General features: G+C 46.1%; 1 protein-coding gene across 6 annotated transcripts in view; it reads right to left on the bottom strand.

The window, feature by feature from the left end:
- The window catches only part of NTRK3 (neurotrophic receptor tyrosine kinase 3), a 212,321-nt gene that overhangs the window by 61,342 nt on the left and 123,691 nt on the right, over window positions 1-27,288 (bottom strand). The window contains exon 13 of one of the 6 annotated variants that reach the window (XM_065641447.1): window positions 7,130-9,731. The exons of the other annotated variants lie outside the window; for them this stretch is intronic. Coding sequence (XP_065497519.1) covers window positions 9,613-9,731 — 119 coding nt within the window. The 3' untranslated portion in view covers window positions 7,130-9,612. Of the gene's footprint in view, window positions 1-7,129; window positions 9,732-27,288 lie in introns of those variants that run through there. 6 annotated transcript variants of the gene reach the window in all.

The raw sequence follows: 27,288 nt of genomic DNA, 5'->3' as shown, positions 1-27,288 counted from the left end.
TCTTCATTCTCCATCCAAGCCAATGTGTCCATGCTTCTCCCAGTAGCCCAACTCTCACTAGGACATACCTTTTACTCCTTTAAAGGTCAACCACCAAGCTGCACAACAAGGGAAGCGGCTGATTAGGTTCTTGCTACAATTATCTGTTGAAAGTAAGAGAGTACTGCAGATTACATTATTTTTAGGAGAAAGGAGGGCTTCCCAAAGCAAAGGTGCTACCAGGTCAAGATTTAGTACAATAAATAATAGAAGGCTCCTCGCCTCACACCCTCAGCCTTTCCTCAGCTCTGATGCTTGGTTGGTTTCATCTTTGCACTATGAATGATTCATGGAGCCTTAAAATATGTATATAATCTATATCTCTTAGAACAAAGAGTCTTTATTCAGGGTGCTGTGAGGGAGCAGGGAGCAGCATGTGCGATGCCTGCGCTTGGGCTGGGATGTCCCTTGGGAAAGGACCCTTGTGGCTCCCCACTTTTCCAGATCCAGAAGCTGTTCTGAACTGGAAGCTGAGCTCTGAGGGAGACCCCAGCTCAGTCTCTGCGGCACAGGGACGTGCTTGCTGCTGACGGCCTCAAGAATTGCTTTTTTGAATCACGCCCAGGACCAGCTCAGAGCCAGGCTCTTCTCATCCACCCCTGGCAGCTGGAGTGTACAAATACCATCAGTGCACTGTGGGGGACTTAAATCATTTATGCAGGATTACAGATGGGGAAGCTGCAGCAAAAACTTACCTCCATGTCACAGCGTAATCCACTGACGACTTTACCATCTCAACTTCCAGTTCTCTGCCTTGGGCAGTAGATCACATTTAATGATTGTCTCTCTTCCCTTGGAAATCCAACACCATCTTTCCACCATCAATATTTGATTCCTACTGTGCATACAAACACAAACATACACACATCCCTGCACCATGACCAGCAAACATCTACTTACTTCTCTAGATAAGATCATCGCTTCAGACAATTCCAAGGATGTTATGTCCAAGTAACGAAAGAGATGGTCATCCTCTGATTTCTCGTTGGGGAACCTAAGCATGGGCCTGGGTAAGATCTGGTTAAAGCTCCAACCACAAGAGGACCCATCCTTACTCAGAAGGGAGCACAGGCAAAAGCACAGGCAAAAGATAGAGTTCTCAGACAGGACAGGCTGGGCAGCAAAGTCCTCCATGGCTCGTGCCCAGCAAGCTATGGGATGTTTCCCTCCCTGTGCTGGCAGACCAACAGCCCAGGTAGCCAGAAAACCTGAGCTTCATAGTGCCATAAACTAAGGGCACAGACTTGCCCCAGAAGGTTGAACCATCCTTTAAGGGACCATCAATATATTCTTGTGCAGCCCATTTGTTTTCAGTGGTTCTTTCAGGATCAAAGAGCCAGGTTTCCATCTATGCTGTATCTACAGCTCATGATCACCACATTTCCTTGCTCTTTGGGTTCTTAGAGATGTCCTTCCTTAGAAGGGACATTGTCAATCCTTACCCGTTTTTGTGTACCTGACGATATCTTTTATGCTCGGGAGCCTTCTTTATTTCCTAAGGGGTACTCTAGCTTTTTTGGCGAGAGATATTCTCCTTCCCTTGTAAGACTGCTATTGATATCAATCTGCCCATTTTCTTTGAGGCTCAGGCCAGCACCACTACATCCAGGGAGGGATTTTTGGCACAAGATTAGATGCTTCACACATTACAGTCCTGCAGAGGAGCTTAAGGACCTACGCAGAACAGTACCCGACTCCCAGGAGTCCCCTCTGAGGTTAACAGGATTAACCTGAACTTTCAGTCTAGTCACAGGACAGTATTTTCATCCAAGATGCACTGTCAGGGACTTTGCTGCCTTCTTCTGAAACCCTGGCTACAGATCTTTTGATGGAATCGAGTGCCAAGTGTTTCATGTGGCTGCAAAAGAGGCGATCCATCTGAAATGCACGCCCCGCTGGCACCAGACAGAAGGATTAAGGCACACCAGAGCCTTTTTTTGCTTATTGCTGATGAAAATGAGAGACTAGCACTACCATCCAGTAGCCACCCTTGCAGTTCTGTGCTCCCGAGCTTTCTAGAGGAGGGAAAGCCGTGCCGAACAACTCCCACAGCTCTGCCATACCTACTGGCACCCCAGCTGCATCCCCCAGCCCTGACCCGGGCTGTCAAGCAGGAGCGATGGCAGGGGTTAACGCCAAATCCAGCAGCACTTGGCTTTTCTTGGTTTTTGGCTCTCACACGGTGCTGCATCTGCAGAATTTTCAGCCAGAAGAGCCCCTGCTACTTCCCAAGCAGGGACTGACAGTTTCTCACTGATAATGTCTAATGCAGTCTGTTATCCTTTATGCATTTAGAACAGATCCATCAAAATAATTCCTGCTAGAGGTCTGAATTCAGCATATTTCACACAACAGCTCCCTGGAAGGAGAAGAATGACACTCACCTGTCTTTAAGCGAGTCCTTTCTCAGTTGCCTGCAACGTCTGTGCACTGGGAGGTGTGATGGCTCTGGGGGACATGTACCTCTGGAGTTGTTCTAGCACCGCTGAGCATATGACTGGAGCTTAAACACTCTTAAACTTGCAACCCCTCTGGCACCATTCGATGAACAATCATGTTTCAGGAAACACAAAGCAAACCTGCTGCCACCTCCAGCACTCTGCAGAGGACTGGACTAGGCACTGCCAAGCAAGGAGTGACTGTGCACAGCTGCTCCTGTCATCCCCAAATATTGCTTGGCACTGATGTAGCAAACCCAAAATGTTCTGTTGATCCAGAATATGTCTAAAATTACCAGGAAAAAAAGGCCTCGTGAGGAAATCTGAGCAGAGGTACAACCTCTTTGGCAAGGCAAGACAAGTTCACGTTGGTGGTGTTTGATGATGCCACCTTACATCCCCATTATTGACACCAGGGACTGAATCCCCATGCAACCACGCCCTGGACACACGCAGAACATCAATTTGCAAGACCATGAGCTCCTTCTCTCTTGTATCAGATGTTGCAATACATTCCACCGCCTCAGCGGCTTGGTTCACAGACTGCAAACATCCCTCCCTCTTCCAATTATCTTAATAAACAGCCTGGACACATCTCTGACTCACTTAAGATAATGATGACCTGGCCATGATTAGCTTATTCAGACATCCTGGCAGTTTACTGAGTCTAATGCGACTCCAGTCTGGCTCTTTCTGACTTCTTATGAAAGACAGTGACCTCCAGCAGTGGCTGCGCTGAGATCAGTGGCTGCAGACCCACATACAGATCAGATACAGGCTGCTCCCAAAATTCAAGCTGGAGCCATGAAGGATACTTGCTCTGAAAACAATCTCTTAACTGCTCCAAAGGGCCTGGGGAACAGTGGTTTGTTTGGTATTTTTACCATCAGAACTGGTAAGGTGGTACCAGTCCCAAGATATGAAATGGAAACTTGGGGTTAGGGACAACCTCAAATATCAGATTGCTGAAGAGCATCCCTGCATGTTACATTTCAGTCTGCCTGTTTGAAACATTCACTCACCCAACCTGAGAGCAAAAGCAGTACCAGTCAGCCAGTCACATAACATGAATATTTGAAGCAAACCCTCAGATGAAAAAAGCCAAATAGTCTGAAATCATAGGCAAACCCTTACAAAAAGTCAACTTATCTGCAGGAATGGGGCACACGTCACAAATAACTCACTAACAGCAGAGCAAATCATTTAACCAGGGCTTGGAACGAATCCTTCAGCTTTTTAGAGGACAACTAAAATTTATTCCTGCTGATTAGTCAGCAGCTACACTCACAAGTTCAAAATTAATAAAGTTCAAATATAATTTTCTTGTACTTGCACACTGCTTTACTGCTGGAGAGATCATCATCTTCGCTTCGCAAAGGAATCATCCCACGTTTCTTTACCAGGGCTGGGAGTGTGGGTTGGGATTTATTCTAGCTCTTGACAAACTCAAAAACTGAACTCCACCTCAAAGTGCTGTCTGGCAAAAGCTCAGTTAACACACTCTTTTGAATTTCTGTATTGATTTCATTAAGACACTTACCACTTCTTTGGAAAACAATTACCAAATCCCAATAAGGAAGACAGAAAAACAACCGCCAAAACTCCAATGGTGCACCTAAGGAGGTGAAATTCAAACTGAAGAATGATGTCAGGAGTGACACAACCAAAGTGAGCTCCCAGCCGAAGCAGAGAGGCATCGGATCTGCATCCCTAAGCCATCTTTGTCTTTCCCACATGTCAGTTTACGAGAAACACAAAGAAAGCCACGTTGAACAAATTAACTTATTTTTACCATTGGATTTCCTATGCTATGAGTCCAGGCAGAGCAGTACCTGTGTGATCCCCCGTGGTGTGGGCACAGGGTAGGATGTCCCACAGCCCGCAGTGCACCTCTACCGCACAACAGGCTCAGGTCACCGGAGATGTGGAGCTGGTGGCTGATGCTCTGCAGCATCAGACCACGTGCTGGCACCACCAGGAGCCTGCTTGTCATGAGGAGAGTGTGGCGGGCACATCAGAGAAACCACAAAAGGTATAGACAAAGCAAAATGCACCACAGCAGCAGAGGAAGACGCGTCGTTGCTTCACCAGATAAAGCACCTTTTCCAGCGCTTTGTGTGCTGGTTTCCCGTCACACTCTTTCCCCTTCAAAGCAGCTGTATGCACTTTCCCACAGCCTGTTAAACTTTTCTGTCAATTGATCAAGGTCTGCAGGACTGGTAAATATAAAAATAATAAGGCCTCTGACTCATTGTATAAACCACACCAGAAGTGCTTCAAAACTTTAAGCAAAAATGAAGTCACCTGGCGTTGTTTCCTTGCATACTCTCTTCCTGCTGCTCCTCCAAACCTCTGGTTTTCAGCTTTATGACTGTGTCTAGGCCTCTTTATCCTCTGCTAATGCCAGGGCTTAACCCCAAGGACCTGCAGCTTGTTCTGGGTACAAATCAGAGCAGAGCAGTGATATGCTGGTGCGGTTTGCTGAAACAGCAGAAGCATCTTCCTCTGAGTGTCCAGAGCTCCTGGGACTTCTGCCCCACCACACTGAGCACAGACACATACTGGAAAGGCCAAAGACCTGGTGGTAGAGAAAACTACTACCTTCAAAGCAGCTCCAGCCTCTTGAGAAAGAAAGGCTGACTCCTTAAAAGCACAACTATATAAACAAAAGAGCAGTAAAAATATAAAGATTCATCCCATGCAGCTTGGATAAGCAGTGTCAGAGTCTCAATATACACCAATCATGACCTACGGCATCACACACATCAAACACTCGCCTGTGGCAAGTCCAGTCCTAAGGTCCCGTCAGGCCACCCATGGCTTCCATCATTCAGAGAGGTATAATGCCAGAACCAGACAGTGCGCATCACACTCACTCCAGGCATGAACTAAAAGAAATGTGACTCCACCTTTTTAGAGTCAAAACACAAGTAAACACAACTTTGCTTTCCTGCTTGTCCACATACAGCCTCCACACTCTACAAGAACTGAGAAGGCAGGGTTGTGATTTTCAGGAGGAGCTGATACGTACCACTGCCCACAGCCAGTACTCCAAGCTCCTTCAGTAGTAAGCTCAAGAGCCAGCGTGGGAAGGGAGAGCAAGACAGCAGTATCAACTCACGGTCCAGCTGTCTTGAAGAGCACAGAGCCTTCACATGGGTACGTCAAGTAACAGAGGCAACCAAGAAGCAAGCACAAGGAGAAACAAGTGCCCAACCCCTCTGCAATATGTATCAGAGCCCACAGGCAGAGTTAAGCTGGCTCCTTGGGAACTGGCAGCATCAAAAACACTGTGGGAACTCATATGTAAGGAATCAGTTGCCCTGAAATATAAAGCAAAGTGAACTAAGGCGGACCATACCAGCGGCATCAGTAATTGGCTAATTGGACCCTTGTTTGCAAGGTTTCTGGGCTGCGAAACCTGATAACGGACCCTGGAGTATTGGGGAGGAGAAGGTAGAGCTTCCAGCACCCATGTTTGTTTCCCCCACCTCAGAAAGGAGAGGGAAATAGGGATGAAATCTGATGCAGCTCAGCTGCTTGCAGACATCCCTGGAAAGGTAAAGATCTCAGCCATCACCTAACCCTGTGAACCGCAGCACCCAATCACTTCTAGAAGCACACTCATCAGAAGAGAATAGTATGCAGAAGTTCACCCATAGCATCCTTTTGATATATTTGCTTGAAAGTCGTGCCCAGAAGTTAGAGGAACAGAAGGATGCCAGAAAACTTATTTCTATTTTGCTCATCAAAACCCTCACTGGGTTTTCTAAGAGGGTTCCAGCACCATCCACCAATATCAGCTCAAACACAGCCCCAGCCTCATGCCCAGTCACCTGCAGGCTGGCACAGCAGCTTTAAGTCACATAAATGACATCTCCCAGTAGTGACACAACCAATAAGACACATCCTCATGCCAAGCCCTGCACACTGCAGAGTGGCTCCTCTCTCCTCCTGGAGCAACCAACCATCCGTACGTGAACTCCTGATGAGGAGCCTGAGTGCAGCACTCACCTGTACCCCATCGCCTCTATATCACACACATCCTCGCTAGCTTAATAAGGAGGCTAATTGTCCCTGACGAAGAGAGAACAGTCCAACACCCAACAGGAGAGCAATTTGCACAGCCAAGCAGGGAGACCTGCAGCAACAGTGTGTTCTGATACAAGATCACCACAGCCAGAACAATCATCTAGTGTCAAGCTCTCTGAGAGATAAGGTTCCTAATAAAATTCCTTCCACTAAGTGTAGAAACTTGTCTTGGCAAATCCTGACACCATCTCCCAGCAGTACTGCCTTGTCCCTAAGAATATGACCATTCTGAGCTACAAAAAACAACAGATGGTCAACTGAGATCATCATCAGCAAAACCTTTAAGCAAGAAAACATCTTTGTGCCTGATGAGAGTGACAGAAGCAAGAGCTACTACGCCTGAGCGACGTTCACATCACAACTGTAAATCCCACCCTCTGCATCCCCTAAGAAGCAAACCAACCAGACTCCCCACATGGACCATCTCATGAAGAAGTAGACTATAGGACGTGTCATTCTGAACATTTATTTATTTTGCCTTCAAAGAAGAGACCTGATGCAGCTGTTTCGTTAGAAAATAAAGTGTTTATTAAGAAACTAGACATTGAACACCCCTATAGTCTCTGTGAAAAGGGACTGTCCCATTTCCCATTAGCACAGGATGATAGTTATGGCAAGATAAGAATGCTCAAAGATGGAGGAGTCTCATTGACAGAAAATGAGGTAATGATTTACAATAATTAAAAATAAAATAATTTTTTTTTTAAAAAACATCCTTAGACTTGCTACTTAAAGCCACCAATTGCAAACGGCCATAACTGGCTTTTGTTTTCAGCAGTGAGGAACCAGAGACTTTAATTGGTGTTAAACAAATTGAGACATTGATCACAGTGGGGAGAACTGCTTTAAATTATGCTGTACGGTCCAGAGGATTTCTTCTAAGCAGAGATGGACCTGAGCTGCAAAATTCAACCCTTCCTCTGCTAAGGTGTTTGGATATAGGCTTCTGGTCCAGGGCCACAGATGTATCTCTAGTACTGATACACACAGTTGAGAGCAGAGTCCCCTGAACAGTGCTAGGGAGAGGAGACAGTTCAGACGGACAAGACATCCCCAGGTCAGGTGGGCGACTTCCAGGAGATGAGGAAATTCAGTGTGGACAAGCACCCAGTGATTCACACGCTTGGTGAAGCTCCTCCTCACTCTGTGCATCTGCAGAATTGAGGTGTCAAGAGCACATGGCTGCAGGTCCTCTCTGGTAGTGCACCTCTCGCAGTTCCAGCTCCGATGCGGGCAGGAAACATTGTTGGGAGTTTTGGTCATGGTTTCTGAAGCCATCCAACCTGAGCCAGGCCTCCTCATCCTAACGTAGACGCCCCCTAAGGCATGTCCGTTAACTTAAAGCAATCTGCTACCGTTTCTCCTGTACTCTTCTATTGCACTTTACCTTTTTACGCAAGCGAACCAGGAGAAGAAGCAAGAGAATGGAATATTCCCAGGGTCATGATAATAAAACCTCCTGGCAATTTCCAGGGTGGTTCATACAGGTCACCATAAAGGCAGGATGAAGCAGAACATCCCATTCTGAGGCTTCTACCCCATTCTGGCAGAGGGGGACTATGACTCTTTCCAGTTGCAGTGACCCTTTAGAGCTGGTGATTTAGAGACATCCCTGATGTGATAAGGTCGTCTCGGGCCACCAAGAAGGCAAGAAAATCTGAGTGGCTGGTGAGCAAGCTCCTGGTTCAATACTCCTCTCAGAAAAGGATCTGGCAACACTTGAAGCTTTCAGAAGGTTATTTTCCCTCTAGAGACTATCTGCTTTGCTTATAGGTTATCACTGATATGTGTGAGCAAATCTGTATTGCCCGTACACGTGGCATCCAGAGAGTCCAAGGAAAGCTCTGTAAGTTGCCATGAGGGCAGCTGGCTTCTCTTGAGGACAGGATCAAGGGGTTTATTTTTCCATCTGAGAGGCTTTGGATGAAGTAAGACAAAAGTGGGAAGGGAGAGAGAATACAAATATCGGCCAAGAGAGCAGGATCGATATTCCTGTTTATGCCAGAAAAGAAGCAAGAGAATACTTATTTTTCCTCCCCTTCAGTCAGTCAGCCTCACGCTGATGGTCCTGGGTACATGACTGGGTTACAACCAATCTCCAGTTGGGTGGGAATACAGGAAAGAGCTAAAGGGGAAAAGGTCCAGCAACTGGGACCTGCGTGCGTCTGATAGGCTTTTCTACTTTGCTTACTGCCCTAGTCCTGGCAAGGACATGGACTCTCCTGTGCTATGGATTCTCCATCCATGCGGGAAGTCCAGGCAACTCCTCAGATAAAGCTCATCATTCAAGCAGCAGGGAGAGACCAGAGTACGACAACGATATAGTCAGATCCAACGAGCCGCTCTAACGCACACAGACAAACAAAAAAAAGCCTCCTAGAATATGTGCACTTCAAAGATAACCACATTCTCTTCCTGTGAGAGAAGATTTTTTTTTTCTTTCCATTATTATTCCTTCCAACATTATTTTCTGTGCAAGAACTGGGAGTGGGGCTGCCTTCGTTCTTACCAAAAGTCTTCGTTCTGCATTAGATTCTTCCAGGCTCCCGCCTCGGTTCACTCTGGGAGACCTCCCATGGCAGTGCCACATAAGAGGTGATGGCAGCATTCACTGGGTGTTGCGAAGACACAAGCTTACAAGGAAAACTCCAAGCAGGGAGAACATGACTAAAGATGTCAGTTTGGTTGGCTTGGTTGGTTTTGTTTTGTGTTTTATTTTAAAGCAAAAAGTACAATTATTTACTGTGTTATTAGGATGACTCCTTTTCAATTGGGTTTTAATTCTCTTTATTTGCTCTCATTGCTGCTGTTGTGCCTTGCAGGAATATTTAACGAACACAGCGACCATTGGAGGAAAAGAACAACCCTGTTATCTGGTGACAGAGAACCACAGTTTCAGTTGGCTTTAACGTGTGTACAGGCAGGGCTGTAGAGTCCTATTAGGAGGAGACCTCAATCCATACAGACCACGCTTACTGCTTCCCACCATTTTGAGGGCACAGCCTATAAACTTGACATCAGAACAGGGACTTTTAAGGAGTTTTTAAAAGCCATGACGTCCTTTGCTGAAATAAACACTGACATCCTCAACATAAATGCCTTGGTTAAGAGGTTTGGAATGTCCAGGGAGGCTTATTGGATTCAACATAATTTCTCTGAAACCTAAAGGGGAAAAAAAAACAGAAAAAAGAAAAAAGCAAAATAAAGTAAACGAAAACAAAAAAGAGCAAAACTAGAAAAAAAGAGAGAGATATCGACACACATGTAATTATTAAAAAAGAACCAAACGAATAACCAGCAAACGGCTGCAGTTAAATTAAAGCCAAAACGCCCTCTCTCGGCAGGGCTACCTCGCTCTGTCTTTCCATAACCAACAGGCAATTATTTCATATGTGGTGCATGCAGGCACAAGTGCTCTGAGGACAAGGGGCATGCAAGCAGTCTGGATGGAGAACCGGGAACAAGTCTTTTGTAGAGTTTCCCACTAATCAGGAGTGGAAAAGTCCTCATTCCTACCTCGTCCATGTTTCCCCTAGGCAAGGGATTGAGAAAAATGGAGAATCCTTCCTATGTCTACTTTCCTCTCATGATTTATTCAGTCTGGCTTAACATTTCTGAAGCTGAAGAGTACCACTGTGAGGCTGGGGAGACCTGACTCTCATAACTCCATATACTTCCTTAGCCCCAGATGTCCCATCTACACCCAAACCTGTACACTGGAGGCATCTTCTCCTTACACAACCCCACCTCTTTGAAAGTAATTTGAAAGTTTAGAATTTGCCAGAAATACTGGCAAGATGAAAAGTAAAAGTAAGTGGAGCAGGCATCCTCCTTCCTTCAGCCCCAGTGAACATACTGCATAAATATAACATTTTCAAGGGCCGTATTAACCATCTCTTCATAATTCTCCTGCCTTGGGGTGCCCCAGCCGGGGAAAGCCACTACTAGCATGTTTGTAATATAGAAATGATTAGATGCTAATTACTATTAAAGATGAAAATTATTCTCTGAAGCTAAATAAATGCAAATATTCAGGACTCATCAGAGAATAGTTCTCTGGACTGGAGGGAGCAATCCTGTTGTGGAGCGCTGGATGGGAGCTCCAGGAGAGAACCCTTCTGCTGAGACACCCAGTCCCACCGCCCTCTCCTCAAAGCCTGACTGAAGGAGGACACATTCTGGTTCACTGTTAGGACACATCCTGATGTTTAGCTTACATTTCCCTTCCTCCTGACTTGAAACCCTGTTTGTTACCACCTTTTGTGCCCAGTTCCACAAGTTCTTGCAGAAAAGGCCCACATATTTGCCTTCAGGTGTCAGCTCATCATTTTTACTTTCTCAGACACCCATTTGTAACAGTATTTCTACAACTGAGGCCATTCCAAAGGGCTGGAATGAGACATGGCAGGAACAGACATATGTCATTGAAGGTGGCTGCTAAGATTGCAGTGAGGTTGCTCTTAGCTCAGATCAAGTATGTAGACATAAGAGACTTCCATGCCAGCTTTTCGAAATCCCCAGTACAGATCCAGTTGCCAGGACCAAGACATGCATTGCAGGATCCTGAGGATTGCTCTAATCTGCCCCAGCTTCTCATAGGTCCAAAGGGGTTTTCCAAGGAAATAACTGGGATGCCTTGGCTACACAATTGCTGTAAGGTCTGGAAAATGCTCCTGCTTCTCACATGGTCACAGGATCCCCAACAGATCAACTAAGTTAGCTCAAGTCTGGCATCACTAGAGCAGCATGGAGCAGCTTAGATGCCCTTGTGAACTGACCTCAATAGGAAAGATCCTTTTCACTAGTCTAGGCACAGAAGGTTTTTCAGACCAAATCTACACCAGCCAAAAGATGGTTTTTTCCCCTATTTCTTCTATTTTTTCTTGTATATCTATTTATGCTTATTTCCTGCACTATCTTACTGCATCTGCTCATCAAACACGTGCCTCTTTTGACAAACCTGAGGATGCAGACAAAAGCTATTTGTTTGTTTTGGAACTGTTTAAACTTGTTTGGGGGAAACTATCTGTTATTCTTAGTGGCCCTGAAGAGTTGAACCTCATGGGAGAGTAAAACAGGCTCAGCTTCAGTTCATGTGTCATAAACAAAATTCATACGCTAATTCCAAGTGTTGAAATATCATTAGTAGTGAGAAAAAGCCTAGCTCAACTCTCAGAGCCAAAGCAGAGTTTAAAGTGCTGATGCTTGGAAAAGTGTATGTAAACTAAGTCCATTTCTTATCAGAGTCACTGGGAGACAAATAAACACGGCATCCCTGAACGTCACTATTTATCGTGTTTTGGTTTTCATAATATATTTTATGGCCACCAAAGGATGGCTGGGAAAGACTATACTCAACAATACTAAGTATCTCCAAGGAGCATTCCTGTCTGCTTTATTTTCTTTGCATTTCATAGCTCTGCTAAATTAAGGCAATTCTACTTCTGCCGGACCACATTCAACAGACCTAAAAACCCACTGGGGACACACGGCCTCAATAAAGGGACATGTGAAAGATCAGCAAGACGAAGCTGGGGACGCCGAGGGCTTTTCTCTTTGTTATTGGTGCTATGCTTTGAATCCCTGCTGCAGGGATCTCCAGTGACAGCAGGGACTGTGCCGAATGGGACTGCGGTAGGGGTTACCCCATAAACGATGTGCAGTCACTATCGAGAGACAATGAGGAAAGTGGCAGGAGGACAACCTACATTTCTGAAGCTTAGGAGCTGAACACACATACCACTGACTTGGGAAAGCAATGCAGTATCAGTCATTTTGGCATCCTCTTCTGACTTCTTAAAATCCCCAAAGAATCTTTAAAAAACATGCTTTTCTCCTGACTGATTTTCTCTCTTTCCTCCCTGCTGTCTCCCATATTGTACTGCTACCTTCAACCCCATTCTCTTGTATGGAGCAGAAACCAAGAAGGCTCTTGCTAGGTTTATGTCTTCTCTGTCAGATATGAGATGCATGATGTTCACTGAGATGGTCTGGGGTTAAAATGGGTGAATCTCAACAGGTTCAGAGTTTGGATGCTGCTATGACAAATGTCATATTTATACCATCAAAGCTATTAGCTCCTGAAAAGCTAGCTTGGAAATGTCTTAAAGAATGTGGGGTTTTTTACTTTTTTTTTCCCTCCTTAAAATAAATAGAGAAAGAAAAGTATTCATTTTCTTAGAAGGAGTTGTGGAAATTCTAAAAACAATTACTTTTGTGGAGTTTCATGTTTGTCAGTGTTAGCTGGAAAGAGGGAGGAAAAATACTATCTTTGACATTGGTTGTAGATATGGAGGGAAACTCCAATACACAAGCCTGAAAATAGTAATGAGGTTAAAAACCCACCCCGTAGATTCAAATCAGAAGCATCTCCAAAGTCCTACAAAATTGGGAAGGGTGTGATAGATTAAACTTGGTGGTTCTCCCAGTTCTAGCGAGACCACTTTTTAAATTTAAACATGATACTGTCTCTACTAATAGCTATGGTATGGTAGTGAAATCAATGTATGGAGAATGCTGAAGAACAGGGAAGAGGAATGAGCTCAGATTGCTGTGCAGCTCTAACAGCTTGAGATGGAAGGAGCAGATGGGGCATTTCTCTAAGCAGGCTGGAAGGATGTGGCAATGAAAGGACAAGAAAATTGAAGGCAACCGAACCATGTCATTGTTTTTTGTCCTCGAGCCTGGCCATCCACTTAGTCCTCCAGAGCTGTCTTGCATTTCCCAACACCCTGGCTAGTGGATCTCAGCCACTTTGCCCCAAGCACATCACACAACCCAGCCTACAGCCAGTGCCCTGCAAGGAACACTCTGCCTCCATTGACTGAGAACAAGACTAGGGAGCTAAGCCAGATAATTTCACGTCACTGTCCCCCTTCTGGTAAAACTGCAACCATTCAAATACACCATGCTTCTAAGGCTTTTGAGATGCAAGGCTGCTGCGGGTCACCAGAGAAGGACAGCAGGGAACGTGAAGGCAAGAGAACGACGCAGAAAACGATGCACAACTCCCCACGGCAGCCCCGTCTGCCACCGCAGGAGTGGTGCAGCCCAGATTTGAAACCCATGGATGGAAACTCCTTCTAAAACAGCGGCATAAACTGCTGTGGGAATAGATGAGAAAAGCAACGGGATGCCATGTAACAACTGGCAAAAATGGGTTAAACAAAAATAGCAAATTAGGGGCAAGGAGCTGACCAAACTTAACACTGCTATCCACACAGCCCATGTTAGGCAATGGAGCTTTCATCTCCTGTATTACAGCAGAATTTATGATATAAAGGAAAAGTAACAGGAGACTCCAACAACAGTGTACATTTTATCTGTCTCTATGCACAGATATGAATAGCATCAAAAGGCGGCATGAAAACCATCAAGCCTGGCCTGCATCCAGAGTGAAGGAAATAGCCATCCGTCTAGTCAAAGCCAGGACTGATACGTCTATATCTGAAGGGAAAGCAACACAGCAATCCAGGTTTCCTGTCACGGATAGGTTCATCTGCAGGGCTATGATACAAAACCCTCTTTTTTGTCTCCTCCACAACATACAGCAGGGCAAGATACAACCCAGCCTGAGTCCTTGCTCACCACAACACAGCAGGTCACAGAAGCCCAGCAGAAGTGCACTATGAGGTTCTCCCTGATGCTTTCAGCCACAGATTAGCACATCATCTCCTCTACTGTCCAAGGTAAAGTTGAAGAGCCTAGACCTTGTCTCATCCACACCAGCCCCACCGTGTTGACCACAACAGCGAATCGCAAGAAAATACGGCCCACAGATTAATTTCACACCAACACGCAGACCTCAAGCAGATCCTCAAATAGAAAACAACTCTTTTAAGATCCACAGAAAGTCTCTGAGAGCTACAGAAATGGTTATGATTGTTCATTTGCATGGAGACAGGGTCCTTAGTCCCCTCCACAGCAGCTCACCTTGTATCTTTGTTCATTTTCCATGGTTTAACCTCAGGCATAAGAGTCTCCCACTTTAGTCAATGAGACTTGACATCACTGGAAACCTCTTGGGAATGTGCTAGACGGAGCTCTAGCTACAGTTTGTGGCATCTTCATCTTCTCCACAACCCAAAAATCACGAGCAGAGGATCGCAGCACTGCATGCGTTTTTGAGGGCAGCAAAGGGAAGAGACAGGCTGAGAGTAAGAGAAACAGCAGAAGCAAATGGGTCCAGAAGATCCCATTTCCATACAAATTTCTCTCATGCTTAACTAGAGCAGAGGAAGGGTCAGGAGTATACCACAGGCACTCAACAGCTGAACAATGTTCCTTGAGAAAAGGGCAGTGTCCACAGATTGCCACACAGTGAACACTTTAAGACTATGTGAGATTCATTAAACCTTTGGTCGGAGGAATTCCAGTATCCACCGCATTTCTACTCTTGCCGCCGTTAATGTGGGCCATATCCATGTTAGCCAGGAGCACAAGTTTGTTTTCTCTGGAACTCCTTCATGGATGGAGTAGTTCCAAGACGCTAAATGATGTAGCCTGATAGCTCAGGAGGCAGAGCTCCAAGATTCCCCACCAATCCCCCTTAGGAAAAGCCCCAAAGTAGGAAAGAACTTACCAGGGTATAAAACAAACAAACAAACAAACAAAAAAAAATCAGGAAAAAAAATCTATTTAAGACCAAGAACAAAACAAAAAGGTGATTTTCAGGTCTGAGATGCCCTGTGATTTGGGTTAAAGCTCCCCTCCCTGTCCAGAGGCACCGCTGATGCTTTTCTCCAGACTGCCCAGAGGTGCAGCTATTTAAAGTCACTTGGAGGCCCAACTGCATGATGGAAAGCAGCCAGATCAGTTGGGCCTCTTCGGTTTTGTTTTCATTAGATTGAAGCCAGAGTATGTGAATGACTCGTAAGAGGACCAGGGAAGGGGGAAGGACTGGGTACACAGCAGTTTCACCCACAACATGCAGAGCTTTGTCTCTGCCTCAGTTAAATTGTACTGGGTCAGAGAGAAGGTATCTGAGCAAAGAGGATGGCTCATTTTGTCCCTCATAACATCCACTGCTATGCAAATGCGCGTGGCAAAACCCTTGGCGTTTATAGGTCAGCTGTGAGAACAAGCTCCAGGAAGGTGTTTCCAAAATGCCCGAGAGTCTGGTGGCTGCTGACACCCTAGGTATCATCAAGCTATTGCCCTGCCTCTGTCCCTCTGTGTGCTTGCACTGCTAAGTCCAGAAGCCTTCTCTGCAATTCTCACTGCCTGGAAGAATAACAACATTTCCTGCCTCCACAAGTCCCTATTTTTCCTGCTTCTGAGCTCCACAAAGCCTGTGGGACCTGGCATGAAAGATCTCATCCCAACAAGTAATAAGTAGTACATCCTTTTCATCACTTTGGTTTTCAAATATATTCTTTTGTCAATTTTTAATTTTTTTCTTTTTTTAAGTCAGCCCTCAGAGTGCTGCCAATTTAAGCACTGTGCACAGTGTTACAAGAGCTTCACATTTCCACTTTGCCCGACAGGTATTCTCGTCCCTCTGACACCGCCTCTGTTCCCCAGCTGCTTCAGATAGCAATAGTTACCCTAAGCATTTTACACAGAGTTATTGAAACCGCTGACTAATCTGCCCAGAAATGAACATCCACTGGGAAAGAATCTGGTTGGGCTCGTGTTCCTTAATTGCTGATTAATTCCAATTATGGTACAGCCGATCCACCAGTACCACAGATCGCCACATCAAAGAGCCAACCAGCAAAGGAAGCCCCTAAGTTAGAACAGCAACAGCCTTGTTGCAAACTTCTTTTCAGCCAGAAAGCGCTTCATAAACATTAATTTGTTACGCCTTGCTCATTCCCTGGGGAGGCAGGAGATGTTATTTTCATTATGTAGATGGCAAAACGGTGACACAGAGCAGGACCACGGTTCCTCCAAGGTCCCTGGAGGAACTCATACAGGCGTGGGCACTCAACAGGGAATAGTCCCAGCTCTCAGACTCCTGCCCTTGCCAGGAGACCTGGGGTCTAGAAGGGGACAGAAGCACTCAGTAAAGCCACATTGCCAGGATATGAAAGCCAGAGGACAAACAAACGGTGCATAGGAAAGCACACAGCTGCTGCAGTCTGCGCCTGGGACCTTCCCTGCCCAGGCAGTGTCAGTGATGCTCTCCTGCTCTTCAGAGGACAGGAGGAGGCTGGTGGAGGAGCTGATCAAGGCCCAGGATAAATCCTTGCTTGCTCAAGTCTCTTTACTCTGCCATCTGCTCCAACAATACCTTATGTCGTCTAGAAAGGCCAGAGCTGCCCTCCAAGAAGCCCAGGAGCGGTACAAGCCCGAGAGCCTCAAGTGCTGGGAGAAGCATCCTGTGGGGAAATGTGATTTAGTGGAGTTCACAAGCTGAGGATGGAAACCGAGGAGCGTGGGAGATCTCAACAGGCGAGGAGGCACCGAGGACTACAGAGGAGTCGTAAATGGGAACAGGAAGAGCTGAGGGCAAAAACACAGTGAGAGCAGCAGGGAACCTCGAGGAATGAAGTTTTGTTGATTTTTTAGGCTGTTTGGATGCTGTGCTGTCTGGAATTATTGTCCTTTGTCTGTGTCTCTCCAGTGCTTCCACTCTGCTGATTGTTTGGGAAACGAAGGCTGCCACCACAGCTCTTCTTCTCTTGACAATTGCCCCACTTGATGGTTCTCAAAACAAGTTGCCTTCTGAACCAAAATATATCAGAAGAGTGTCATTAATCTTCCCAGGGGAGAGCTCCCAGCTCCAGGCTTTCTTTCGAGACCACGTTTTGGTGCCTGCCAGTGTGGCAAGCTCTAAAACACACACCCCGGGGCACAGGGAGGGCTGTGCTTTTCCCCAGGGGAAGGGGACAGCAAACAGAGGAACACAGGTTTGCACTGGGATCATGCTGCTCCCAGGGAACAACGTGGGTACTGCCCACCAAACGAGTGGCAGGTATTTGTGGTGGCTTTCCTTCTGCAGGAGGGGAGAAAGAGCTTTGCTCTCACAAAACACACACGAAACACAGCATACTTTTTGCAAGAGAAGATACAAATTGCCAAGAAGAACTCTTGCAGCCAGCAAGGCAGATACAAGGTGAGTGGGAATCCCCCCAGCCATGGAGGGGTGCTGGGAGGGTGGCTGCTGCTGTGCAAGGATACCCGCACCCCACCATGATTTGCAGGGTGAGGAAGGTCTGGCACATCACAACGGGGCAGCAAAGACCTAAGTCCAAAACACATGGCTGTTGTCTATTAGAAGTCTTCATTCAAAGGAGGGAGGAAGGATCAGGGTTTCTTTCCTACAAGCTTTTTCCAGCAAGTGGTCTAGCTGTGAATTTTTACTCCAGCAGTCAGCTTCAAGCTTAATGAACTACATGACTGCCAGCCCCTTCTCTGACCCAGTTTCATTTTGGGTCTGAAAATATGTCTCCTCTCCCTCTCACACCAAGTCACCTAAACGCACAAGGCATTTAAAGCACTTCAGCCCAATCTTATTCCACACCACATAATTCTGTGCAAGCCTTTGTGTGTCTGCCCCAGTTGTGTCATTGGCATGTGCTGATCAAATATCAGCAGAGATGAGGGACAGGGAAGGGGCTGAGCTCCCAGCCTCTGGATGGGGAGGCACTGCAACATGGAAACTACAGGGAACACGACTGTCCAAAACCTGTTTTCCCTCTGCCAGAAGATTTCATGCTTGAGAAAAAGGGAAACAGCTTTACTTAGAAAATAAGTTCTTTCCTCTTATCCATCATCTATCATCAGAAGTCCTGCTTGCCACCACAAGCAAAACATGTCCTCTTCTACGTATGCCGCCCCTTGAAGCAAGAGCTGCCCACACCGGGGCAAAAGCATGCAAAAACATACACTTCTAATATGGCACCTCCACATTTGCACTTGCAACTCAGTGTATGAGATCACAGTCCACAGCCATAAATTCAACCTCAGTCAAAACCAGCCTACGCACAGAGTAAACTGAGCTTGAGCGATACCAAAAATTGCCAGCAGAAAGCAAGGGAGAGTGTGCATGCAACCTGCTGCATGTGGGACACGTGGGATGGCCGGTGGGGAAGCGTGCGAGAGAAAAGCAGAGGGGGATGCTGCAGCGCGGAGCACGTGGCCGGGATCAGAGGAGAGGGCTGGAGAGAGCGTGAGCACACACGTGTGGGGCTGAGAGCATAACGCCGCCGAACATTTACTTTCACTTTACATTACGGATTTAATGGCTTTTAACAGGAGACTTTGTAAGCGATCAGGAATTGGAACAAAAGGAGCTGGGGGAATAATTATTCTAACCAGGGGAGCTAAAGAACATGGCAAAATCGCATGCTGAGCAATCATGCTAATTAAAGGCACCCAGAAGAATCAGGATAGAAACGCCAAATGGTTTTCACTCTGCTGCCCTCATCCACTAACCGCCTCATCACTCTGACTCCCACCAGCTGTATGAAGGACAGCTCTGGGTGAGTTGGTTTGTAGCAATAAAGTGATGGAGCTAAACAAGTGACACGGGGAGTGTTGGTCCCCTCTGCAGCGGGATGGAGTGATGCTTGGCCTGCCAGACTGAACAACGGCTGCTTTGCACCAGCAGCCTGGGGGGCAACAAATGCGCCCACAGCCGCTGGCTGAGCAGCAAGGGTCCAAACACATGTCCCAGAAAGCAGAACAGCTTCTGGCAACTAACAGCATGAGGCTAAACGCAACCCACAGCCACAGCCCTGGTCCTTTTGGGCTGCTCAGCCCTGCTGCGTGACTGCCTCTCTGAAATTAGCCATGGTATGTGGCTCAGCACGGTGGTCTGTCCTGGCTCGTGTCCAGGGATCACGTTTCCAGTGCCACACCAGAGCTCTGGCAGCACCGGACATGCTTTTTCATTGTCTGCACAGCTTTGGTCATCACTGAGTTGGGTCCACTCAGGTTGGTGCATGGGCTTTCCAGTGGGTAAGGACATCTTCTGTGCAGCAGGCATCCTCCTGATCTTCTAGTGCTTAAAATGCCAGCTGGGGTTCATGCCATGCTAGCATCAGAAAAGCAAGAACTAACACTACAACATGAGCAATTTTTTACCCAGAAAATGTGGAGACTGGAAAAATATCCTTGTTGTAGGGAAAGGAAATGAACACAATATTGCTCCAACAGACTAGAGGCTTTACAGACCCAAATAAAAACCTCCCATGCACTCAGCCTGGTGTAAAACCCAAGACAGACTCCTCAAGGAGCTGCTGGGCCTTGACCTGTTGGGGACACCAGGGTGAGATCCTCCTTGGAAATTGCTGGAATCCAACAGGGCATGTAATGCTAAGCCAGATGGGTGCAGAAAACACAATTAACAGGACAAATGACACACAGTGGTGAAATCACATGCTGAATACAAAGAAGTCTTTCTGTCCTTTCCAACCTCCAGGAGAAGGTCCACCTCTGATAACTACTTGGGTGAGATGCAAGTGCTTTTCTCTACAGCAGTGCAGATCTGGGTTTTGTTGCAGCAGTCGCCTGCATTGGCACAGAGAACTATACATAGGGGAGGTGGGGCAGCAGAAAAGCAAATGCTAACAATTGCCATCAAGCAACAGCTTTTTATTTAAAAAGCAATGGCTTGTTTGTTAATCAACAGGTCCATTAACACGGAGCAAATGCCTCTCTAATGGACACCCACAGGACCACAAGCTGAACTATTTGTGTGCGGCATCTTTTGATTGATTCACCCTAAAGATCATCAAGTAAATGAGAGAGGATGTAATATTTCTGCAGGAAACGTTCCACAGTGGATACATTGATTGAGACACTCAGCCAGCTGCTGTGTGCCAGTCCCTTCTTAAAGAGACTTCATATTTGATTCTCTGATTAAATATTTCAAAACCGAGAACAAATCAGGGACATTGGCTCGACTGGGCCAAGCACTTGGCCCATGGAGACCTGGTATCCTGCCAAGGAGGATCACACAAGTGGCTGATGTCCAACCCGCTCCCTCTGCTCCTGCCCTCGAGCCTCACCATCCCCTTCCCTTGGTCCTTGCCCGGCTGCACTGACCACTGCCACCCCACTGCCCAGCCTCCTCCTACCACCAACTAAACCCTTCACCCAAGCCAAGGGAGCCTGCTTGGTGGCACACCAGGAACATAGATCTGCTGACTCATTTATTCAACTCCTACCTGCAGCTAAAGCTGCAAAATCATGGTCTGTTTTGCCTGCCAATGACTCTCTGACTCCTGCTTTGTCACCACAATGAACCCATTTTAATCCAAAGCCCAGTGAACACCCAACAGGACAGGAGGATGCAGGGCTGAGAGTATGGAATATCCTGAGAGCAAAGGAAGTAAATCCAGGACCCAGAAGGAAAACAGTGATGAAAAACATCAGCTGAATAATTTGCCACACCATCAATTCCAGCTGGCAGAGATGGCCTGTGAGCCAGAGCTAAGCCCTTGCTGCAATCCTCAGTTTGCAAAAGTAGGTTCTTTTTCCCACAGAGCAAACACAGAGCTGACATCTCCTTTATGAGCTGTTGAAAAAACACCGTCTTCTGAACAAGCTCTGCAAAAGCACAGTGACACTTCTAGTTGATGAGCAAGCCCTGCCACTGCTCACCAAGCCACAGCCCTGGAGATGTCAAAGAGACCAGGAGACCTGGGCTGCTGCCATCACTCCTGAAACCACAGGCTTCTTACACATGCAAATGAGCCACACAAATTGAGACCAGACCCTCCTTTTTGCCTCTGAGCTACTCATAAATAACAGTGGTATGAGGCAGGTTAAGGGTCTTTGAGGCACATGAAACACAGAGATACAAAGGACCGAGCATCTAATTGGAGACAAAAGGAGAAAGCTAAACACTCACCCCAGTCCCACTGGAGACACAGCTAACCCTCCCCTCCAGAGATAAGCTCCATCAATAGTCCAGCCTGCTGGAATAATGACTCCTTGAGGCAAATCAGAGGTGCCAGCAGCTATAAATGAGGGCCTTGCTCTGCTGTAGCTTCCATCCTTTCTCCCCTTCAGTACCAGAAAGAAAAAAAAATTTAAAAAAGAGCCTGCAGGTCCCATTCAGGCTAAACTACATGTGTCATTGCAGCTTCACAACCAGGCAACAAGGTAAGAGCTGCAGGTGTAAGCTTGGCCGTGGATGCTGGGCTCCTGCCCCCATTTCCTTTCGTTTCAAAGAAAATAAAATTGAGTTTGTATCGACTACTGAGAAAACGAGACAACATTATACAGGACACGACCCTCTGCAATCAAATTAGGTCATTGCAACACCATAACCAGCACAGAATATGTAGCCCTGATAGTGTATAGAATCAAGGAGAATGATTTTATGCAGTAAACATTAAAAGACAACAGGAAAATGGATCATATCAGGACATCAAGCATAACTAGAGTGTGACATAAGTTTGGAGCAGCAGAGACAAGCAGCACTCCTGTTTCAGGGCTTCCCTCCCATACCCTTCCTGTGCTCTCAGTCAAATTGGCTTACCACTTCTCAGACCTGGTCATTAAAAACATAGCAAGTGCTGGGAAACATCTTTGCTAGTTCCTGCACAGCTTCCTTGCTTTCCTTCCCTGGCGCTCTGATGGTTCCAAGAAGGTAAAGCCATTATTTGCAGAGCAGGTTTCCAGCCATGGCCCTCACTGTGTCAGCAAAATGCCCAACAGCAACACACTCAAGGTGCTGATTTCAGGAGCGCTGAGATCTGTTTAGATAGGGGACTTAACGTCCTACTTTTGCTGTAAGTTACCACTTCTGTGTCTATATATACATTGCACCCAGATCATCAGAAAATAAAAACCAAAAAAGCATAGTCCAGCCGTGCAGACCTTGGCCATCATGGTTTGGCACTCAGCTCTCCTCCCACCTCACATCTCTCAAACATCCCCTGTTTCACAGTTTAACCTTGTCCCAGCTCTCTCATTCCCTCTCCTGAGCGCTCAGTCTCCCATAGTAAAGTCCTCTCACCCAACTGCTGAGCAATCGTCAGCAGAGACAACTCCACAAAGCTGCTTTGACCCAAACACCCCACTATGAGAGGGCAGGGAAGTCTCTGGCAGACCAAGTGGATATGTTGGTGGGTATTTATGGTGATGCCAAGGCCACCACGTGTCTCTGGGAAGGTGAGGCGGGGTCAGCACTAGGAATAGCATGGTGCTGTTCATCACTATACTGGGACCGTGAGGATCTAGATGTGGAACCTGGGCTCTGCATGAGCTGGGAGGTGAGTATTGGCTCCCCAGGCAGGTCAAAACCCAGCTCAGCACAACTCCCTCAGCACCTGTTTCACCCCATCAAGCAGAGGAATATGCACCCAATATATTTATCCTGCTACGTGGAGGAAGGAGGACACAAACCTTCATAAACCCGATGATTTACATAGCAGTCTGTGGCAGTGGTTTCCCTAACTGCATAATGAGTACATTAAGTTTTGCTAAGCTGATTCTCCAGAGATGAAGAGACAGAAAAGAATAATCGAAACAAACTGTGATAGAGTTTTTGATTAAGCAGCTGATGATCAATAAGAGTTATCTGCAGGGCAGAAAGTGTTAATGAGCTACCATTCCTGTAACAAAGAAACACCTGAGCCCACGCTCCCCGCTCAACACAGCCCACAGAGGTCAGCAAGACCTGCTCCTCCAGGACTGACAATGTGAGAACATGGGCCATTGAGTCCACGGGTCTCCCCTGCCTTTGTTCCTGTTAAAAGGGCAATGGTGGAAAAAGGAAAAGAAATAACCTTAAAAAAGGAACATGGCTAGAAAGAGAGGAATGGAAAACATTAACAGCCTGATTCAAGGCTTGAGATGTTATGTTTGGGGGAAAAAAATAAATTGAAAAGGTATTCATAACCTTCTCAGACAGCTCCATTAATTTAAAGAGGCCTTAGAGCTCTGCAGCTACAGCAGAGAGCAAGGACCAGCCAGCCAGGCTACCAGCGCTCTGCAAACATGATGCAAGGCACAAAATGACACACCGCACATCCCACAATTACCACCCTGTTATCCCTTCCCCCACAGCGATACAACTCCAAAGAAGTATTAGGTGTTAAATCTCAATACTTATTAATATCTTAAATTAACCCCTAATGATTCTAAGGCATTAAAAAGTGGACTTTACAGAGAATTCCTCATAATAATGTAGCCACCTGTTCAATAGCAAGGCTGCAGAAGGTTTTCAGAGAGCAAGTGGAAAGGAGAGCTTCAAATTAAAGCCACAGAGAAGACACCAGACTCACATCAGCAGAGACGTAGAATATCATTACCTCTGCCTGAATTTAGCTGTTTTACTGTAACTAATCATTTTAGTCTTCCAGAAATGTCCGGAGAACTGTTAGTGACCACAGGGAGCTGCTAAGATCTTTGTATTACATTTCCTCCCCAAGTTGCCTCCTCTGACAGCCCAGCCCAGCCTGCCTACAAAAGGGATTTCTTTTCCCAAAACTCACTTAGTCTTCTCATCCTTGCAGGGTCTAGGGAAAGCTGAGGAAAAAAAAAAAAAAAAAAAAATCAGCAGACAGGATGCTCTTTCTGGAGTGTCCCAAAGGGAACAGAGGGGATGAACAGCACATTAGAATTTCTCTCCCAATTTCTCAAATTCTCACGGAACTGGGGTTTGCAATTGCTCTCTGCAGAGACCGCGTCAAGACAGATCATTAATACTACTTGACACTGAGGATCTCTTGTATTAAAAAAAGCACTGCAATTACTTAGTCCAAATCTCTATATTATTCGTAAGATCCATATCTATCATGGATATAGTATTTACGCTGCTATGGGGAAATGTAATAAATAAAGCAATAAGCGCTTCCTTCCTCCAGGTCAATATGCAAGTCTACATCTTGGAGAGCAGCGCTTTCCTTGGGCAGCAAGGCTTGTATCCCAGGATCCCCGTTCAATTCCTTCAGCCAGGAAATAAAGCCAAGGTAAAAAAATAACTGCTCTTCCTCTGAGCCCAGCACTTGGGCTCCAACCAACTCCAACTCCAACCAAGCGGGCCAGGAGGCAATGCCGAGGTGGAATGAGGTCAGCAGAGCTCCTAGGAAGTCTACAAGGAAAAGTCTCTTCAGAATTAGTTGAAAGAGCAAAGCATAAACATGTTAGACTGTAGCATGGCCCCCATGAAGGTGGAAAGAGAGAATTTGATCTAACTTTCTGACAAGGAGCAGGAAAAGCTCAGAATTTCCATTTTGTGGGATCATAATATACAGCTGACGGCTCCAAGAACTTGTATCTCCATCTAAACCCCTGACTCCAAAAGTCTGGCTGGAAAAGGACTTCAGGTATTCACTCATAAATACACAACACGGTCCAGTGGGCTGAACATGGTCCAGACCTTTATCTGTCACCAACCTGGTGTGACCTTGAGGAAACTGATGTCTTTCCAGGTACCTCTCCTCATCCATAAAATGAAGATGCTTGGTAGTCCCTTGATGAGCTGTAAGGAGAAATGCCTCTTTCCAGGAAATAGTGAAGGTACGAGATGCCAGGTTACTTCACCTCATTAAGAAGAGGTTAAAAATATATCCCATCCCTCGAATACTCAGCTGCCTGCTGTGCTCTCAGTAAGGTTTTCCTGACATTTGGGCTCTGCTGGGATCTGGCATGAGAACAGGACAGTTCCACCCCACCCCATCTCTGGAATTTGCCCAGGACTTATTTTTAACACAGCCCTCACTGTGAACATTTGTGGTGGGATTTGTATAACTTCATGTTGATCTCTGACTCTGAGCTAGGTTCACCCTGTCTGTGCCGATAGCCTGGACCATCGAGAGAACAGACAGCACTACCGCCCCCATCCTGAACAAGGCGTCTAACGTGTGGTAGACCCAAAGCATCCTATCTCCTTCCACGTGTAGGAAGGAAGCCTTGGACAGACACCTCAGATGGAGCTTCACCTGCTGTCTGGTGGTAACTAACTTGTCCTAGAGCACAAGATACATCAAACAGGGCGCTAAGATAGGCTTAAAATAAACTTTCAAAATGATGGAGCCCTTTGCCAAGCTCTGTATTTCTTTTTGGTCTTGGATTGTGAGCAATAGGATAGAGCAGAAGCTGTAGCCCATCCAAGAGAAGATTTGAAGATCAGGCTGCAACTTTCTAATGTATCCAGACCTCAGGTATTGCTTGAAGCATGAGGTCCTTTGCTTTGGTATACACCTGATGGCCATCATCTCCACTTGCTCAATGCTCCACATCAGTTACATTGCAGAGATGTAAAATGACTGATATTTTTAATACAAAGGGTCTGTCTTTTATTTATTAGCTGGCAACAGGCCCTGCAGTCCAGGATGGATGCATTATAAATCAACTGCATTTCTAACCATTAAAAATTCATCCAATTCATAATGTAGGGCGCCTGTAATTTCCTTATTAGTGTTGAGTGTGAAGGATTTTTCTTTCTCCTCCCTTGGTTTTACTTCACTTCTTTGCTTTCCCAAAGATCTTGCTCATCTGAGGATTAGCTCAGCTTAATCCTGCAAGAGGGAGGTAGATGGGTGGGAAAGGCTGGGGGAAGGGAAACAATGTCTGAAGTCATTTTGTTCCAGTGTTTTCTTCTAATTGAAGATTTGCCATATATACTTAGGAGCGCTAGCTGCTTTGTCTTCTAGTCACACTTATGGGAGACAGGGAAACTGCTTGTCCTGAATTTAAGAGATGCTTGTAGGGAAAAAATAATTAAATAGATCCCTTTTCCCTCACAAAGGGAAAAAAAGGAGGTATGGTGGCGGGACAGCGAAGGATGATGTAAAACCTCTTAAAATGTACTAACAATATAACGACAGGTACCCAAACACTGTAAAATACTACATTTCAAGTAGATCAAATATATATATTTGATACATCTAAATAAAGAAAAAAAGGTAGGCACAGTAACCTTCAGACTCAGTGCTCCAATTCATAGAGGGGAAAAAAAGGTTAGCAGGGCTGAAAGGAAGGTGTGACATTTTTGCAGACCCACAACTGTGGCAGAAAGATGCAGGTACTGCTGCAACGTCAGCAACAAATAGGAACGTGGAACTAACATTACAAAAAGCTGAGTCTACATGAATGTAAGCCATCACTTAGTTCGAATACTGGCATCCTGTATTGACCACACTTAGCTGCAGACAGCAGGACAGCCCGATCATTGATGTGGTATATACAGAAATTTTTACGCCTTCGCTGAGTCGTTATCTGCTCTTGTCTTTTAAGCAGATTTATCTAGGTAGGGCCAGGGAGAAGGGGCCCAAAAAACAGATTCAAGCAGGGTTCAGCATCAGGTAACTTGTAGTCTGTTTTGGAATGAGTGTGCAGGAATCTAAAAATGGATTATGCAATAAACCCTGCCTTAATGGGAGACAAGCCTGGGCATCTAGAGCAATCCTTACACGCTGTGAATCCAATGTGCTTTTCACCTTGAGACACTTGCATACAAATCTTACATCAGCTACACGTGGAAATGGGTTTGCTGAGTTCTCAGCCTGGTCTGTTCACTTCAGTAAATCACACCGAGTTCAACAAGGTTAGTACTTTACGCTTAACTGCAGTACAAGGCAGCTGCTTCAGTCAAGGTTTCAGGACTGCACCAGTAAATTGGTGCTTCTATTAGCAGCAGCATCTTCCTCCAACTCACCAACCCAACTGATGGTGAACCCCACTTGCGTGTCCGCACCCACGACCGATGAAAGCAAGACAGCCAGAAGGATGCTGAGGCAGACTGAAAATGTTCAGCAACTAAAAATGACAATTTCTGTCTTTTTGTTATATTATACACGAAGCTGAGAGCAGT

Source organism: Caloenas nicobarica, chromosome 10, assembly GCF_036013445.1.
Source record: "Caloenas nicobarica isolate bCalNic1 chromosome 10, bCalNic1.hap1, whole genome shotgun sequence".
Taxonomy (NCBI): domain Eukaryota; kingdom Metazoa; phylum Chordata; class Aves; order Columbiformes; family Columbidae; genus Caloenas; species Caloenas nicobarica.
The sequence above is the reverse complement of the archived record's forward strand: the minus strand, read 5'-3'. Positions and strand labels throughout refer to the sequence as shown.